Source organism: Salvelinus fontinalis, chromosome 33 (genome assembly GCF_029448725.1).
Source record: "Salvelinus fontinalis isolate EN_2023a chromosome 33, ASM2944872v1, whole genome shotgun sequence".
Classification (NCBI taxonomy): Eukaryota; Metazoa; Chordata; class Actinopteri; order Salmoniformes; family Salmonidae; genus Salvelinus; species Salvelinus fontinalis.
The window spans coordinates 38197886-38217167 of record NC_074697.1 but is presented as its reverse complement, the minus strand read 5'-3'; the positions used below and the strand labels follow the sequence as shown (position 1 = coordinate 38217167).

Below are 19282 nucleotides of genomic sequence, written 5' to 3'. Positions count from 1 at the left end.
AAGCTGGGACCAAGAGCCTGAAAAACATTTTATAATCTCAAGGCCATCAGACTGTTAAATAGTCACCACTAGCCAGCCTCTGCCCAGTACCCTGCCCTGAACTTTAGTCCCTATTTGATCACACACATTTTTGTGAAGTAGAAACAACATTTATTTAAGCAGTTTTGTCCAGTGGGTACGTGTTGCATAAGCATGAGTTAGCCTACTCCAACTACTCTATAAGTAAACTAAAAAAGATAAGGTGTACAGCTGATGTGCAGGTATGATTTATTTGTTTTATTTATTGAGCTCATGTCTCAGTTCTAGAAGGAACATGTGTGAGTGGACCAGAAGCAGTGCCCTTTGAGCAAGTTGTTGATTGACAGACAGAGCTCATTGATTACACACACAACCTGAGACTAGTACGCTACTACTACAGTATTATGGTAGGGAGCCGATTAGCCTGGACAGGTAACACAGTTAAATCTGAGCAGGTAAACTGAGCAGGTAAAGCAGCAAAACCTCAGCACGTGAAAGTCATGAAGTTGTGTGGTGACACTGGTGACTATCTCTTTGGATCTGTGAGAATGGAGGCTTTGAAGAGGTGGAGGGCAGGATGGGGCTATCCCACCACTCTGCTGTGCATCTATGGGTTTTTCAGTACTGTGAAACCTATAGAACCTTTCCTCATACCTTACCTGACAGGTCCAGACAAAAACCTGACAGTGGAAAAGGTAAGCTACTACAGTACTAAAATGTCAATAAAATGTTGTCATTCCCACACTTTGGGATTTTGAACAGCACTATATCTATGAGTAGACCATGGAACAAAGTATCACAGGTTCAGTTGTAACAGCCTGATAATGGAATGTTATTCAATATACTAATGCTTGGTTAGTGTCTCTACATGCCTAAGAAGTTTGTTTAAATTCATCAATTATCTTTGGTTTTATTCACAAAAAAATTGGTTTTGAGACCCTAAAGTAAATATCCTAGCAGCCTCACTTTTTTTTCATGTTTGACCTATGGAATGTTCTCCATTTTTAATTTGTATAGTTGATGACAAGAATTATCGTTGTATTTTCTCACAAGATTTAGATAACTATAGGCTCCTATGCGGGGGTGTCACGATCGTGTGGCGGATTAACGGACCAAAATGCAGCTTTTGGAAAATAAGCCATCTTCTTTTATTATGAAGAAGGCAAAAACGAAACAAAACACTGACACACTATACAAAACAAGAAAACGACCGTGAAGCTACAAACGTTGTGCACAAACATAACAGGCTACAAACGTTCTTACATAGACAATTACCCACAACCAATGAGAGCCTATGGCTACCCTAAATAAGGCTCCCAATCAGAGACAACCGAAATCAGCTGTCTCTAATTGGGAACTCATTCAGGTAACCATAGACTCTCCTAGATAACTAACCAACATAGACAACGCTAGACATATACACTCAACACAAAACCATCTACTACACCCCATAACCCCTTTACCAAATAAACACCCAAAACCAACAAAACATAAACATTACCCATGTCACACCCTGACCTAACTAAAATAATAAAGAAAACAAAGAATAATAAGGCCAGGGCGTGACATAACCCCCCCCTTGAGGCGCGAACTCCGGGCGCACCATACACAGTCTAGGGGAGGGTCTGGGTGGGCTCCCCTCCACGGTGGCGGCTCCGGCTCTGGTCGTAGTCCCCACGTCACCACAGTACCTAACCACCTCCTAGGCTTCCTCCAAACGACCCCCCTCCACATTAACCCCATTGCATTAAGGGGGAGTTCCGGACTAAGGGACAGCTCCGGACTAAGGACCAGTACCAGGGTAAGGGGCAGTACCAGGGTCAGGGGCAGTACCAGGATAAGGGGCAGTACCAGGGTAAGGGGCAGCACCAGGGTAAGGGGCAGCACCAGGGTAAGGGGCAGCTCCAGGGTAAGGGGCAGCTCCGGACTGAGGAATGGCAGCTCCGGACTGAGGGACTGCAGCTCCGGACTGAGGGACTGCAGCTCCGGACTGAGGGACGGCCCATGGCTGGCTGACAGATCTGGCTGCTCATGGCTGGCTAACGGATCTGGCTGCTCATGGCTGGCTAACGGATCTGGCTGCTCATGGCTGGCTGACGGATCTGGCTGCTCATGGCTGGCTGACGGATCTGGCTGCTCATGGCTGGCTGACGGATCTGGCTGCTCATGGCTGGCTGACGGATCTGGCTGCTCATAGCTGGCTGACGGATCTGGCTGCTCATGGCTAGCTGACGGATCTGGCTGCTCATGGCTAGCTGACTGATCTGGCTGCTCATGGCTAGCTGACGGATCTGGCTGCTCATGGCTAGCTGACGGATCTGGCTGCTCATGGCTAGCTGACGGATCTGGCTGCTCATGGCTAGCTGACGGATCTGGCTGCTCATGGCTAGCTGACGGATCTGGCTGCTCATGGCTAGCTGACGGATCTGGCTGCTCATGGCTAGCTGACGGATCTGGCTGCTCATGGCTAGCTGACGGATCTGGCTGCTCATGGCTAGCTGACGGATCTGGCTGCTCATGGCTAGCTGACGGATCTGGCTGCTCATGGCTAGCTGACGGATCTGGCTGCTCATGGCTAGCTGACGGATCTGGCTGCTCATGGCTAGCTGACGGATCTGGCTGCTCATGGCTAGCTGACGGATCTGGCTGCTCATGGCTAGCTGACGGATCTGGCTGCTCATGGCTAGCTGACGGATCTGGCTGCTCATGGCTAGCTGACGGATCTGGCTGCTCATGGCTGGCTGACTGATCTGGCTGCTCATGGCTGGCTGACTGATCTGGCTGCTCCTGTCTGGTTGGCGGCTCTGGCAGATCCTGTCTGGTTGGCGGCTCTGGCAGATCCTGTCTGGTTGGCGGCTCTGGCAGATCCTGTCTGACGGACGGCTCTAGCGGCTCCTGTCTGGCGGACGGCTCAGTGGGCTCATGGCAGACGGGCGGCTTTGCAGGCTCATGGCAGACGGGCGGCTTTGCAGGCTCATTGCAGACGGATGGCTCAGATGGCGCTGGGGAGACGGATGGCTCAGATGGCGCTGGGGAGACGGATGGCTCAGATGGCGCTGGGGAGACGAGCAGTTCAGTCAACGCTGTGCAGACGGCAGACTCCTGCCGGCTGAGGCGCACTGTAGGCCTGGTGCGTGGTGCCGGGACTGGTGGCACCGGGCTGGGGACACGCATCTCAGGGCTAGTGCGGGGAGCAGCAACAGGACGCACAGGACTCTGGGGACACACAGGAGGCTTGGTGCGTGGTTTAGACACTGGTGGTAAAGGGCTGGAGACACGCACCATATAGCTAGTGCGTGGAGGAGGCACTGGTGGTACTGGATTGGGGCGGGGAGGTGGCGCCGGAAATACCGGACCGTGCAGGCGTACTGGCTCCCTTGAACGCCGAGCCTGCCCAACCTTACCTGGTTCTATGCTCCCCGTCGCCTGACCAGTGCGGGGAGGTGGAATAACCCGCACCGGCCTATGTAGGCGAACCGGGGACACCATGCGTAAGGCTGGTGCCATGTACGCCGGCCCGAGAAGACGCACTGGTGACCAGATGCGTTGGGCCGGCTTCATGACATACGGCTCAACGCTCAGTCTAGCCCGGCCGATACGTGGAGCTGAAATGTACCGCACCGGGCTATGCACGCGTACAGGAGACACCGTGCGCTCTACTGCGTAACACGGTGTCTGCCCGTACTCCCGCTCTCCACGGTAAGTACAGGGAGTAGGCGCAGGTTTCCTACCTGACTTCGCCACACTCCCTTTAAGGCCCCCCCCAAGAAATTTTTGGGTTGTACTCACGGGTCTCCAGCCTTGTCTCCGTGCTGCCTCCTCATATCGCCTCCTCTCGGCTTTCGCTGCCTCCAGCTCTTCACGAGGGAGGCGATATTCTCCAGGTTGATCCCAATGTCCATCTCTTTCCAATTCGTCCTCCCAACTCCAGAGATCCTGTGTAGGTAGGTCCTGTTGCCGCCTTCCATGCCGCTTGGTCCTATGGTGGGTAATTCTGTCACGATCGTGTGGCGGATTAACGGACCAAAATGCAGCTTTTGGAAAATAAGCCATCTTCTTTTATTATGAAGAAGGCAAAAACGAAACAAAACACTGACACACTATACAAAACGACCGTGAAGCTACAAACGTTGTGCACAAACATAACAGGCTACAAACGTTCTTACATAGACAATTACCCACAACCAATGAGAGCCTATGGCTACCCTAAATAAGGCTCCCAATCAGAGACAACCGAAATCAGCTGTCTCTAATTGGGAACTCATTCAGGTAACCATAGACTCTCCTAGATAACTAACCAACATAGACAGCGCTAGACATATACACTCAACACAAAACCATCTACTACACCCCATAACCCCTTTACCAAATAAACACCCAAAACCAACAAAACATAAACATTACCCATGTCACACCCTGACCTAACTAAAATAATAAAGAAAACAAAGAATAATAAGGCCAGGGCGTGACAGGGGGTTAGTTGTAACTCAGTACTTAAAACCTTATATGGTGTTTAGACATATTCACATAATTATATAAAATGTCACTTCTTTACATCAAGTTTAGCAGTACAACTAAGAGAATACCTTAGAAAAATTAAAAGAAAAGTCAAACTCATACTTTTGAGTATTAATATAAATAGCCTACAGTGCCGTGAAAAGTACTTTCCCCCCTTTCTGATTTTCACTATTTTTGCATAATTTTGATACTGAATGTTGTCAGATCTTCAAACAAAACCTAATATTAGATAAAGGGAACCTGAGTTTACAAATAAAAAAATGTATACTTATTTTATTTATTTAATTAACAAAGTGCAACACCCAATTCCCCTGTGTGAAAAATGAATTGCCCTCTTACACTCAGTAACTGGGTGTCACCTTTAGCTGCAATGACTGGAACCAAATGCTTCCTGTAGTTGTTGATCAGTCTCTCACATCGCTGGGGAGGAATTCTTGCATGCAGAACTGCGTTAACTCAGCGACTGCTTGTTTGAAGTCCTGACACAACATCTCAATTGGTATTAGGTCTGGACATGACTAGGCCATTACAAAACTTCAAATGTGTTACTTTTTAACCATTTTAACCATGTACACTTGATTGTGTGTTTAGGATCATTGTCTTGCTGCATGACCCAGCAGTGCTTCAGCTTCAGCTCACAGACAGATGGCCTGACATTATCCTGTGGAATTTTCTGATGCAGAGCAGAATTCATGGTTCCTTCTATTAAGGCAATATGTCTGGGTCCTGAGGCAGAAAAGCATCCCCAAACTATCACACTACCATCACCATGCTTGACCGTTGGTATGAGGTTCTTACTGTGGAATGCAGTGTTTGGCTTTCGCCAGACATAATGGGACCCATCTCATCCAAAAAGTTGATTTAAGTGTTTGCCAAAAAGTACCTGTAAGCACCTGGACGATCATCAAGACTCTTGGAAGAATGTTCCATGGACAGATGAGGCCAAGGTATAACTTGTGATGACATGGTTCCCATTATGCCCACTGTGTTTGGAACAACATATCGATTCTTTGAGAATAGTGAAGAAATGCATGCTGAGGGAAGCCACTCTACAGAGGGTAACAATGGGCCTTCTACGCCTTCAGAAAAGGCTGAGGATTTATAAAATAATGATTAGAATATGAAAATAATCAATCAATCAATCAATCAATTTTATTTTATATAGCCCTTCGTACATCAGATAATATCTCGAAGTGCTGTACAGAAACCCAGCCTAAAACCCCAAACAGCTAGAATGCAGGTGTAGAAGCATAACAAATAATGATTATATTATTGTTATTTTCAATGATTTTCTGATTTAATCTCAAATCAAATGAAATTATATTTCTCAAATGCGGCGGATACTTGCAAGCCCTTCACCAACAATGCAGTTTTAAGAAAAATAAAAATGTAAATTAAAATAACAAATAATTAAAGAGCAGCAGTAAAATAACAGTAGCGAGGCTATATACAGGGGGTACCGGTACAGAGTCAATGTGCGGGGGCACCGGTTAGTCGAAATAATTGAGGTAATATGTACATGTAGGTAGAGTTAAAGTGAGTATGCATAGATAATAAACAATGAGTAGCAGCAGCTTAAAAGAGTGGGTGGGGGGACAATACAAATAGTCTGGGTAGCCATTTGATTAGCTGTTCAGGAGTCTGTTGGCTTGGGGTTAGAAGCTGTTAACTTCTTGACGCTAGGAGGCAGAATTCTTATGTTTGGAAAAATAATGTTCCCAATGTAAACGGCCTATTTTTCAGGCCCAGATGCTAGAATATGCATATATTGACAGATTATGATAGAAAACACTCTAAAGTTTCCAAAACTGTCAAAATATTGTCTGTGAGTATAACAGAACTGATTTTGCAGGAGAAAACCTGAGAAAATCCAACCAGGAAGTGCCTCTTATTTTGAAAAATCCCTGTTCCATTGCCTGCCTTTCCTCCATTTAAAGGGATATCAACCAGATTCCTTTTCCTATGGCTTCCTCAGGGTGTGAACAGTCTTTAGACATAGTTTCAAGCTTTTATTCTGAAAAAGGAGTCAGTGGACTGCCAGATGTCCTTGATTAGTTCATGCGCGCGAAAGTGGTAGCTTGACATTTTCTTTGTCTTGAATTAAATAGTTTACCCTCAGGTTGAAATATTATCGATTATTTATGTTAAAAACAACCTGAGGAGTGATTATAAAAAACTTTGACATGTTTCTATGAACTTTACGGATAATATTTGGAATTTGTCTGCCCTTCATGACATGCACGAGCCTGTGGAATACTGACCATAACGCTCCACCCAAATGGAGGTTTTTGGATATAAAAATAATCTTTATCGAACAAAAGGAACATTTGTTGTGTAACTGGGAGTCTCGTGAGTGCAAACATCAGAAGTTCATCAAAGGTAAGCGATTAATGTTATTGCTTTTCTGACTTTCGTGACCAAGATACTATGCTGCTAGGTGTTTGTAATGTTTTGTCTACTGATCGATAAACTCACACTAACGCTTGGATTGCTTTCGCTGTAAAGCATATTTTCAAAATCTGACACAACCGGTGGATTAACAACAAGCTAAACTGTGTTTTGCTATATTGCACTTGTGATTTCATGAATATAAATATTTTTGCCTTTTTTAAATTTTAATTGGCGCTCTGCAATTTAGCGGTTGTTGATGAAAATGATCCCGCTAAAGGGATCCGTGCGCCAAGATTAAGAAGCCTTTTGGACCTAGACTTGGCGCTCCGGTATCGCTTGCCGTGCGGTAGCAGAGAGAACAGTCTATGACTGGGTGGCTGGAATCTGTGACAATTTTTAGGGCCTTCCTCTGACACAGCCTGGTATAGAGGTCCTGGATGGTAGGAAGCTTGGCCCCAGTGATGTACTGGGCTGTACGCACTACCCTCTGTAGTACCTTACGGTCGGAGGCCGAGCAGTTGCCATACCAGGCAGTGATGCAACCAGTCAGTATGCTCTCGATGGTGCAGCTGTAGAACTTTTTGAGGATCTGAGGACCCATGCCAAATGTTTTCAGTCTCCTGAGGGGGAACAAGCTTTGTTGTGCCTTCTTCATGACTGTCTTGTTGTGTTTGGACCATGATAGTTTGTTGGTGATGTGGACACCAAGGATCTTGAAGCTCTCAACCTGCTCCAATACAGCCCCGTTAATGAGAATGGAGGCGTGCTCGGTCCTCCTTTCTTATAGTCTTCAGTTTTTGTTGGAAAGGAAAGGAAAGAGTTAACACTGAAGGATTTTTCTTTGCTGGTCTCTGGGAAGATAAATCTAGCTAGTTAATTCAGCCACTGGCTAGGCCATCAGAAGCTAGATAAGGCATCTGCCATTCAATTGTTTTAGGGCAAAATTTTGTAGTGACTGTGGAATCAACCAATCACATTATGAGTGGGATCGTTTTTACAAAAACGTATGGATACTTCTGCCTTCTTGAAGGTCTACAGGCCACTGAGCAATAGTGAACAGTACTTTTCCCACAGTCTGTCTAGCTTTTTTTGTCGGCTAGTTTGCAGGAGATGCAGCAGATGTTATCAAAGAGGATGTTGGTGCTAATTTGTTAGATTCTAACGTTCAACAAGTTACGTTTCAAATGATCATCATCTGGTGAGTGGAACTGTGTTTTTTGATGCAACACGCTTGCTGTTGTTAGCCATCTCTTCAGAAATAACTTGTGTGTGAAACATTGTTGCATCTAAAGTGGAACTGACAGCATTTTAGCAACATGAAATCTTATTCAAATCTTTTCATATACACCCCCAGGAATATGACATTTTTTTATTTTATTGTGACAATTGATCACTAAGAGATGGTCATTTTCACCTTTTCATAAATTCTTAGAATGTTTGGGAATTATGGAAATTAAGGCATTTTGAGGCTCCCGAGTGGCACAGCGGTCTGAGGCACTGCATCTCAGTGCTAGAGGCATCACTACAGACCCTGGTTTGATCCCGGGCTGTATCACAACTGGCCGTGATCGTGAGTCCTATGGGGCGGCACACAGTTAGCCCAGCATCGTGCGGATTAGGAGAGGGTTTGTCCGCGGTAGGCCGTCATTGTAAATAAGAATTCGTTCTTAAATGACTTGCCTAATTAAATAAATGTTAAGTAAAAAATGTATACAATTTTTTGAAAATTCTATAGCAATATAGAGCGGGAAGGTGATTGTGCATTTGGACAATTAATAGACACTGCACAAAATAAAACCAAATAAAAACACCTCTTGTCCAGGACTGGAGTCTACACAGACCTGTGCGTTTAAGCCAATCAGAGCTACGGTAGACCTTCATACAAACAAGTAATTTGCCACACGGGCCTGCCATCATTCAATTTGAACTGGACTTTGCAACAGCATGACTTCAGATCATTAGAACGCATTTGCTAAATGCCACAAAATACACTTGAATGGATTTCTGCAAGTATGTAAACACCACGGGAGTCCTATTACAGTCCTATTGATCAAACAACCATGAAAATGTACATTTGATTTGATTTGTAGCCTCATCTTTCTACAGCTTGCCTGCCAATGCATGCTTGTCCCAGACAAGCATCCAAGCTAATTGGTTAAAGTTGGCTAGCTTGCTAGCTACTTCCAGACACAAATGACAGAACACATCACGCTGACCAGTGTACTCGCCGTAGCAGAGCTGGTTAGGCTGTTTACTTGTTATCTAGAGCGTTCTTCACTAACTATAACTTTTTTTTTGCCTATGTTTACTGACACCAGCCACATTCATCAGTTATTGCGCGTTTGTACATTCATCAGTTGTTCTGCGCTCTGGCACACTCAGACTGAGGAGAGTGCTCTGAAATCGGAGTAGATAGCCAGAGTGAATTTGCAAATGCAAGAGATATGCTAACTGTATAACAGTCATTCAAGTTCTTGCTAGCTAACCAAATGACACCTGCATCTCTAGCTGTGTATAACACTGAAAAATGTCTCAGTTACTGTGAACGCTGCGTGTAACACATCCGGTGTCAGGATAAATAAAAAGCAAGGTCTGCTAACTTTCTTTAATTATGTTTAATTACCGCAAACAATGAATGGCAAATGCAATTTTCGTATATATGGGTTCGCTGTATCACCACGCAGGGTTAACAGGGAACTGCAGGAAGTACTGCAGGAACAGCTGTTCTTATACCGTGATGACGTAGTTCCAACGCGTCTGTTGGCCTATCACAGTAGAGGCTGGGCGTGGTTTAGACTTTGCCCCGCCTTTGCTTTGTTCTCCAATGTGATCACATGCCAGCATGGAACAGTGTTCAGCGATAGCTAATGCCATGGTGGCCTCAGCCTTTTTTGCAGAGTCAATTTTTTTAACCATAAAAGGCAGCTTGTTTTGGGTGGAACTGTCGGTTATAAGGCTTTGCCTTTTGAGTATGTTTTCCTGTAGATTTTTCATATTTCCACTCTAAAAACCACACTTTGTTAATTGAGAAAATACTAACATTTCATGGTCTAAGCGTCCACAGCAATGCTTAAACCACATCAATTTGATTGGGTGGGCCTATCAGGGCCTGGCTCCCCAGTGGATGGGCCTCTGTCCACCCAGGCTCATCCATGTCTACACCCCTGATGCAAACAGTGCATGATGACAATTGCAAATAGCCTACTAACCAACACTTTGGACTAAACTTTTTCAATACCTGGTTTGCATACCCATTGTTGCCTTAGTTAGCATTTACGTATAAATATAAATAGAAACGTCTTTCCTACCCTACCGGCTATCGATGTCATTCTTCTGTGAGCTGCTCCATGCCAAAACCATTTGGGAGCTGCACACTCTTGCTGCCTACAGATTATATTCTGTTGAAACTAGGCTATGTGCGGAGCGCATGTGAATATACTGTATTTCACGTGCTTTGCGATTGTGTAGGCTACTTTGTGCATGATTTCTCTATTGTACTACATAATTGATAAATCGTATACCTCCACTATACTACTTTGACACGCATCGGTAAAGATTAAGAAGTGAGTATAAGCAATGCCCCCCCCCCCCCCCCCAAAAAAAGTGGGTATACGGCTTTTACCTGTGTATTCCCACCACTACACTACTGGCCCTTTGTGTTTTACAAAAAGTACACTCTCCTACATTGAATGGAAGCTGATAATTAAGTGTTTTACTCCAATTATGAGTCCTTACTGTCTGAGGCCAAGTCAAGACTGAGTACAAATGTATCCGAGACCGCACTTGAGACCGGTCTGGAGTTTAGTTTATGTTATTAATTTGACAATAAAAAAATAAAAAACAAGGACACATACATCTTGAAAAAGCCATACATGCACATGAATAAAATAATTGAGGATAACACACAAAGTTTGGGACTTATTTCAAGTGATTACAGCCTTGAGTTTTCTTGGGTATGACGCTACAAGCTTGGCACAGGTGTACTTGGGGAGTTTCTCCCATTCTGCACATTTGTGGCCTGCTGGAGGTCATTTTGCAGGGCTCTGGCAGTGCACCTCCTTGCACAAAGGCGGAGGTAGCGGTCCTGCTGCTGGGTTGTTGCCCTCCTACGGCCTCCTCCACGTCTCCTGATGTACTGGCCTGTCTCCTGGTAGCGCCTCCATGCTCTGGACACTACGCTGACAGACACAGCAAACCTTTTTGCCACAGCTCGCATTGATGTGCCATCCTGGATGAACTGCACTACCTGAGCCACTTGTGTGGGTTGTAGACTCTGTCTCATGCTACCACTAGAGTGAGAGCACCGCCAGCATTCAAAAGTGACCAAAACATCAGCCAGGAAGCATAGGAACTGAGAAGTGGTCTGTGTTCACCACCTGCAGAATCATTCCTTTTTTGGGGGTGTCTTGCTAATTGCCTATAATTTCCACCTTTTGTCTATTCCATTTGCACAACAGCATGTGAAATGTATTGTCAATCAGTGTTGCTTCCTAAGTGGACAGTTTGATTTCACAGAAGTGTGATTGACTTGGAGTTACAATGTGTTGTTTAAGTGTTCCCTTTATTTTTTTGAGCAGTGTATTTATAATCTCAACCAATACCATACCAATCTGTATTTCTAATCATGGTAACACTTTAGTTGACACCCAGCGTCATAACACGTTATGATAGTCATAACCATGTCTTAATGTCATAACAGCTGACATAACTTGCAACAACCTGTCATAATATGGTCATAACACTGTCATGACCCATATAGTGTGACCAGTTGTGAATATATGGCATTATTTTATGGCTGGTTTTGATAACTACATAAGAGTGTCAAAACAATGTTTTCCCCAGCCAAGAAGTTTCCTTTCATTTGAACCTTTGTTTCTTAAGTCATTTGTTGTTGTCGTTGTAATGAATTCTGTTCACGGTCATGCTTTTTTCATCGATTTTAAATAACTAAAATACACTGTCAAGAAGCCTTTTGACCCTCCTGTGTCACTTTACTTGGACTAAGAAAATACACTTTGACACTGTCTAGAAGCATTATGACCAACATAATCATATAAGCCAGATAAGCCTATCACGTAAATGCCCTTATGTCACTCATCAATCAAAAAGAGTCATCAATACTTCTCCTGAAATCTTCTCCTGCATTCATTCCAGTCATCAGCAACAGAGCATTGAGGTAGGTGCATGTCTGACATCAATTTGTGAGCAATTACAATGGGAATTTAATACGGTCATTTCAGAGAATATTGTTGGCTAACAAGTTGGCTATGACAAAGAAATGCAATGTTTTGCCTTGTGTGGTAGGTTTTGACACTCTTATGTAGGTGTCATAACCAGCCATAAAATAACGCAATATATGTCACAACAGGTCTAAATATGCTGTATGTGTCATGACCATATTAAGACAGGTTATAACATATTATGACATGGTTATGATGCTGCTGTCAGGTAAAGTGTTACCCTAATCATTCTGAGTCAATGTACCAGGGGTTATGATCCCTTTATTGCCTGCTTGATAAAAAAAAGTGCAATGTATTGCATGAAGTGAAGAACTATAAATAAAGTATTCTTGGTAGGGTCCACTGATGGTGCGTTCAAATGCTTTTCGGGAACTCATAGCTCCCAATTGGTGAACTCTGGATGTCATCATGAATGCATTTGAGTGCTTGAAATCTGAAAAGTTATTAAACTAATGAGAAACTAGATGGCTAAGCAAGATAAGGTTGCTAAAAAATTAGTTTGCTTGCTTACATTGACAATGTGTCAAGCCATAGACTATTGGACACATTATTAAGGTTGTAAATGGCTGTCTGCCATCTTTTGATCTGAAGGTGAAAGGTCAGGCATCATCATTCATTCTGGTCTGAGTTTCCCACTTGGAACTCCGATTTGGAGGGTCATTCTAGTGGGTCTTTCCGACTCGGGAATTATTAATTTATCAGACTTACCGATATGAACGCACCACTAGTCTTTGACATCATTATCATTTACCTCAGGTGACCAATGAGATTTTCCCTGTGTGGACGTACTCCTACCTGGCTGTGCTGGTGCCCGTCTTCCTGCTCACCGATTGGCTGCGCTACAAGCCCGTCGTGGTGTTCCAGTGCATCAACCTCTTTGTTACCACAGCAATGCTGCTCTGGCTGCAGGGAGTGGCAGCCATGCAGGCAATGCAGTTTGCCTACGCCGTGGTGACAGCCAGCGAGGTGGCCTACTTTTCATACATATACAGCATAGTGGAGCTGAAACACTACCGAAAGGCTACATCCTACTGCCGTAGTGTACAGCTGCTAGGCTACACGGTGGGCTCTGTGCTGGGACAGCTGCTGGTCAGTTTCAACCTCATGTCCTACAACAACAACCTGGTACTTACCCTGGTGTTGATCTCCATCGCCCTGGTGACTTCCCTCTTCCTGCCCATGCCACAGAGAAGCATGTTCTTCCATCGGAGTCAGGAGAGGCATGAAACTGGAAATGTAGAAGAAATGGAAGCCCAAGAACTACCAGAGGCCCTAGGAAGAGAGGACATGTGTGCAGGTGATGGGGAAATGGCAGAGTCCCCTGAGGAGCCAGTGAGAACTAGGAGCTGCAGCCAGGTTCTTATCCAGCTGTGGAGAGACTTCCTTCAGTGTTACTCTACCAGGGAGCTGCTGTACTGGTCAGTGTGGTGGGCACTTGCCACCTGTGGCTATAACCAGACAATCAACTATGTTCAGGTTCTGTGGCAGCACGTAGAGCCATCCCAGAACTTCACAGTCTACAATGGAGGGGTGGAAGCTGTGTCCAACCTATTTGGTGAGTAGCCAACAACGCTATAGACCCATTTCCTGGCGCCGCCATGAAACATTGTGTGCGCAGTTCGAGTCGGTTCTGACTGTGACCCACATCCTGTGCCAGGCCAGAACCACCCAGTGAGGCAAAGTTAGGTGCAAGTGGCACCTAGCGTCAATGTGCGGAGGGAGGCACCGGTTAGTCAAGGTAATTTAGGTAATATGTACATGTAGGTAGTTATAAAAGTGACTATACATAGATAACAGAGAGTAGCAGCAGCGTAGAAGGGGGGGGGGGGGGGCAATGCAAATAGTCTGGGAAGCCATTTGATTAGATGTTCAGGAGTCTTATGGCTTGGAGGTAGAAGCTGTTTAGAAGCTTCTTGGACCTAGACTTGGCGCTCCGGTACCGCTTACTGTGCAGTAGCAGAGAGAACAGTCTGTGACTCAGTCACAGCTGGGCCTGATTTTTTCTTTATGTGGGAAGTGTTAGCACCGGCAGGGAGTACATTCCGGCTCGCCCGCTCTGCCCCACCCTAAATCAACAGGTGCAAATCCCCCCCTAAGGGGTGGAGCTCCACGATATAGAACAATATTTACTTGGTATGTAACTACAGTTCTACGAGTGGAGCGGAGGTGGCTTCAGGCTCTGCCGGCCACCAGGGTCTCGCTGAAGACTTTAAGGGAGGCTGATGGATAGGGGGTGCTCCAATATATAGGGTCAGCTGGTCTCCTATTGGCTGGAGTGCGTATACGACTAAAGGATAAAGACAGCATGCATAACTCAAGAACGTCCCTTTATTGTCTCAAGTAAACCATCTCAAACAGGACACATGACCATCTGTTTTTTGTAGATGCTTGTCAGGCTTTAATAATCAATCATCAACAGTCTAACACCTTTTTAATTTTATTTAACTAGGCAAGTCAGTTAAGAACATATACTTATTTTCAATGACAGCCTCGGAACAGTGGGTTAACTGCCTTGTTCAGGGACAGAGCGACAGTTTTTAACCTTGTCAGCTCTGGGACTCAATCTTGCAACCTTTCGGTTACAAGTCCAACGCTCTAACCACTAGGCTACCTGCCGCCCCCCTCACAAAGGTATATAGCAACGTCATGTAAAACTTTAGGGCTCAGCGCACTGTGTTTCTTGCAGGAGCAGCGACGGCCTATGGTATTGGTTTCACCCAGGTGGATTGGGCCCAGTGGGGAGAGTTGGCTCTGGGTTCATTCTCTGGCCTGGGAGCTGCAGCCCTTTTCACAATGACTTTCACAGCCAACATCTGGGCCTGCTACGCTGGCTACATTGTCTTCAAGTGCCTCTACATGCTGCTTATCACCATAGCCATGTGAGTGCAAACACTGTAATGATAAATTGAGAATTACTGCCGTCTGAAGAACAATATGCCTTATTTCACATTTAGAAATTCCCTTTTCATGTTCAATTGTTACATGGACCCTTACACTCCTAAATCAGATGTTTTCATACCTCCAAAGTTGTCTAACGTCAATATGAGTGCCCATCCCACACTATTGGTTATGTAGATCGAGCTAGTTAAATATCTCATGCCCAAATTAATGGAAAAGATAATTACATGGGGCCCGATTCAAACTACTACGCCTTTCCTACGCACTTCTCAATAGTTACTATTCAGACTAACGCTTCGAACACACCGACTGCGTCATTGCATCACTGCTGCATAACATTTTGCGCGGCTAGGCAACTATACTGATGCAGGTACCTTTTGCAAATGGTCGCATGCGGTTGGACACATGGAGGAGAGAATCATTTTCACAGTATCCTCAAAACCGTGTCTTTTTGACACAACTGCTGACAGCTACAGGGACATAAACACAAAAAATGCTGCTTGGAGACAAGTGTCCACGATAGTAGGATTGCCAGGTCAGTTTAGTAGTGAGCTTGTGCTAGATGTGGCTAGTTAGCGTTAGCTAGCTAGCTAACCTAGCTTGCTAACCTAGCCAATGAGGTGTGTGTGAAAGAAATAGTCATACCACCTTCCTCAACGTTGGTCTCATTGTTGAAAGAGCCTACTCTGCCTATCTTGACTATTTATTATTGCATTTCGCTCCAAAACTGCATTTTGGAGGGAAATTATATTATAGGCTCTCACAATTAATTTGAGGATGTCATCGAATAAATAATATACTTGGCAAATAAATAAATAAAAAATGTAAAGAAATTATGCAATCAAACTGTTTTTATGTAATCCCACCTTTTTACTGAATATGTGCAAAAAAAATAATAATCTACATTCATATTTTGCTACTTTCTGTCAAGTCCACTCATACAATTTTATCGAACGTATGCACCACACAGAACGCACTACAACTGCCTCTGCAACGCAATGCTGCAAGGCAAATGCAGCGTTCCATTGGAAATGAATGTACTTCTGGTGTATCGAAACGCAAATTGCAGTCGGTGTGTTCGAAGCGTTACTTTATGCTGGCGTGGTTCCCTTGCATACGCTGAATACATTTCATTCAACCGCTGAAAACCCTCCTACTTGCAGGCCAAACATTTCCTCGTGGAATTTTCATTCAATACAGTTTTCAGTACATTTATCTATGCCATCCCTTTAAAATTTGGGGTAGCTTTGATTTCAATTATCTCCAGAGTCACTAGAGTATAATATGGAGAGAACGTTCAGAATATTAGCTTTGATTTCATTTATCTCCAGAGTCACTAGAGTATAATATGGAGAGAACGTTCAGAATATTAGGGATCAATGAAAGAAAGCCTTGTAAATACACTCGTATTCATCTCCTTTTCAGCACCAATTGGTAAATTTAAAAATACCCTGATCTTGTATCCTTAATAATCCCCAATAATCATGGAACTGTGATGACAAAGGTCCAGTCGTGAACCACGCTCCAGGTTTAAACGGCTACATGTGGTCTGCGTTCCATAATGATTCAAATAGACTACATTACTATTTGTAATACGTTAGCCTAATATGGTCTACTATTCCTCAGGAACAACCACACAAATGTGACAGATGAATGGTAAATAAGCAATGGAATGATGCAAAATGTAAAGAAACTAACACTCAAGTGAGTTATAAATGTATTGGTATAACTGACGATGGCTACCGATTGTGGCAAATATTTAAACACAATACAAATTGTAAAGAAATACAGTGAAAAGTCAGGGCGTATAATTAAAACATTCTAGAAATCATAAATCAACTTGGTAGGTTTGGCGCTATACTGTCATTTGCGCATGTCTACTGATGCCGATAGTTTGAGTCTCCAAATTGCATCCCTGCAGGTTATAAGGCCAGCATTTCATAAGCCTCAGTGGGAAAATTGATATATCCTAGTTCTCTGCCATATGACTGGTTTTACATTTGTCGCCGGCAATCATAGGGCAAAATATATTTACAATCCCCTTATCCAAACAACTCACTCATTTACCTAGCATTTATCAATTTGTAAATTACAGTGCATGGAGAATGGTGTTATTTCTATTGGGGAAAAAATAAAGTAGGCCTAGATGTTTCTCAGAACAGACAGGTTGCTCAACGCCATTCATCGTTTCATCATGCCTGAAGGTGGTGGTCAGAAGGAGATCTGTAGACATACCTCTGTGATCTCCACTCTGAACCAATACCTGGCTGAAAAATGTGGAGTACAGAAATGTTCCATTTGCATTCACATAACTTAGGTCTGAATCAGCCCCATGGCGTTTACCTATTTATTCTATTAATTTTAGATTGTGGGATATAGCTGGATCTTAAAAAAAATAAAAAATGGCCTGGGACGTGGACCCCTTTATAGATCTGAAATGTAAAAAAATGTACCTTTTAATATTTGATAGAGGGAAAAACATGTGCCCTCTTTCCTCCCAGGTTCCAAATTGCTACTGAGCTCTCTATGGAGAGATATGCACTGATCTTCGGAGCAAACAACTTTGGGGCTTTGGTCCTTCAGACTATCATCACATCTGTTGTGGTGGATGGCAGGGGGCTTGGCTTGGGCATCATCCCACAGGTGAGCTAACAGTTCAAGTGTCACAGGACAAAAATACCTGCTCGCTAGCCCTACAACTGAAGAATAAGGGGAAAAAACATACCTCTCTCCACTCTTTCTTGCAGTTCATCATTTATGGAAGCTACTTCTCAGCCATCGCTGTCATTTTCTTTCTGAGGGGTGTGTACACGATAATGAGAATGCGGCAAAGCCACAGAGACTCCGCCACTGCAGAGGAGCAGCCTCCAAGTCTGAAAGATAGTGACACTTGCCCTGAACAAAGACTCTGAGCAGAAGAAACTGACCACTGGGCCCTGGGTCGTGTTCGGTAGGCACAGAATGGGAGAAAACGTTTTGAAATGGGGAGTTTCTACCTGAATGTGTCCAAAAATTAAGCACATTTTTGTTTTCTATTGCAAAACTTTTTGGTACATTGTGCCCTACTGAATTAGACACCGATGACATTCCAGTCTGTTTGGTTGATATTTTTTACACAGTCTATGGTTTATTCCAGAAGAAATACTCCTGAGCAAGATCTCCACATTCAGACTGCAACATCATCTATATATACACACACACAAAATATTTAAATATGAAAATGGAGATGTACAGTGCAGCAATACAAAGGCATGGTTTGGTCATTCTTTTTAGTTAAAATTCATTTTAATACATTTATATATACATACATATATATACACACACATATATATATATATATATATATATATATACATATATATATATATATATATATATATATATACATATATATACATATATATATATATATATACATATATATACATATATATATATATATATATACATATATATATATATATATATATATATATACATACATATATATATATATATATACATACATATATATATATATATATATACATACATATATATATATATACATACATACATATATATATATATATATATATATATATATATATATATATATACACACACACATTAACTTAAATCTCTTTAACACCCAAAGTCAGTGGTCTTCAGTCTATATCAGGGGTGTCAAACTCATTCAACGGAGGGCCTAGTGTCTGCAGGTTTTTGGTTTTTCCTTTCAATAAAGCCCTAGACAACCAGGTGTGGGGAGTTCCTAACTAATTAGTGATGTTAATTCATCAATCAAGTACAAGGGAGGAGCGAAAACCCGCAGACACTCGGCCCCCCGTGGAATGAGTTTGACACCTGTGGTCTATATTGTGGTAAACCACCTGGACAGCAGGACAGGTCAGAGCATAGGTGAGAGCCAATTCCCTTCCAGGTGTAGCCTCTGCCCTTGGGGCCAATCACAGAAGAGGAGACTCCTCCCCCTTTTATTTAATAAATGATGAAATGCATGTTCTTTTTTTCTCTGTAAAAATAGTCCTACCGATATCACGCTGCACAAACCCCTTTTGGTTCCTCTTTACAAATAAAGCAACTCCAAGTAGTCTTCTCAGCTTTCCCAAATAACATTTCTGCCCTTAAACTTGTGTTAAATGTACAAATACTGATATGCACAGAGCTAATTTCCACTAAGAAAAAAATATTTACAAAATTCCAGCGTAATGAATGGG

At 43.4% G+C, this 19282-nt stretch overlaps 1 protein-coding gene across 1 annotated transcript; it reads left to right on the top strand.

Moving 5' to 3' along the window:
- The first annotated feature begins 324 nt into the window (after positions 1-324).
- On the top strand, positions 325-18375 carry slc19a3a (solute carrier family 19 member 3a). The gene is made up of 5 exons (XM_055896040.1): positions 325-713; positions 12924-13722; positions 14854-15046; positions 17567-17708; positions 17813-18375. Exons 1-5 carry the CDS (start codon positions 519-521, stop codon positions 17975-17977), a joined length of 1494 nt encoding a protein of 497 aa, XP_055752015.1. The 5' UTR covers positions 325-518; the 3' UTR covers positions 17978-18375.
- Positions 18376-19282: the final 907 nt, after the last annotated feature.

Bases quoted from the DNA above. Each gene is read 5' to 3' on its own strand.
- slc19a3a (XM_055896040.1), top strand. From the start codon at position 519: ATGAAGTTGTGTGGTGACACTGGTGACTATCTCTTTGGATCTGTGAGA. The intron at 13,723-14,853 runs GTGAGTAGCCAA...TGTTTCTTGCAG, and splicing joins AGCTGTGTCCAACCTATTTG to GAGCAGCGACGGCCTATGGT. The intron at 15,047-17,566 runs GTGAGTGCAAAC...CTTTCCTCCCAG, and splicing joins CTGCTTATCACCATAGCCAT to GTTCCAAATTGCTACTGAGC.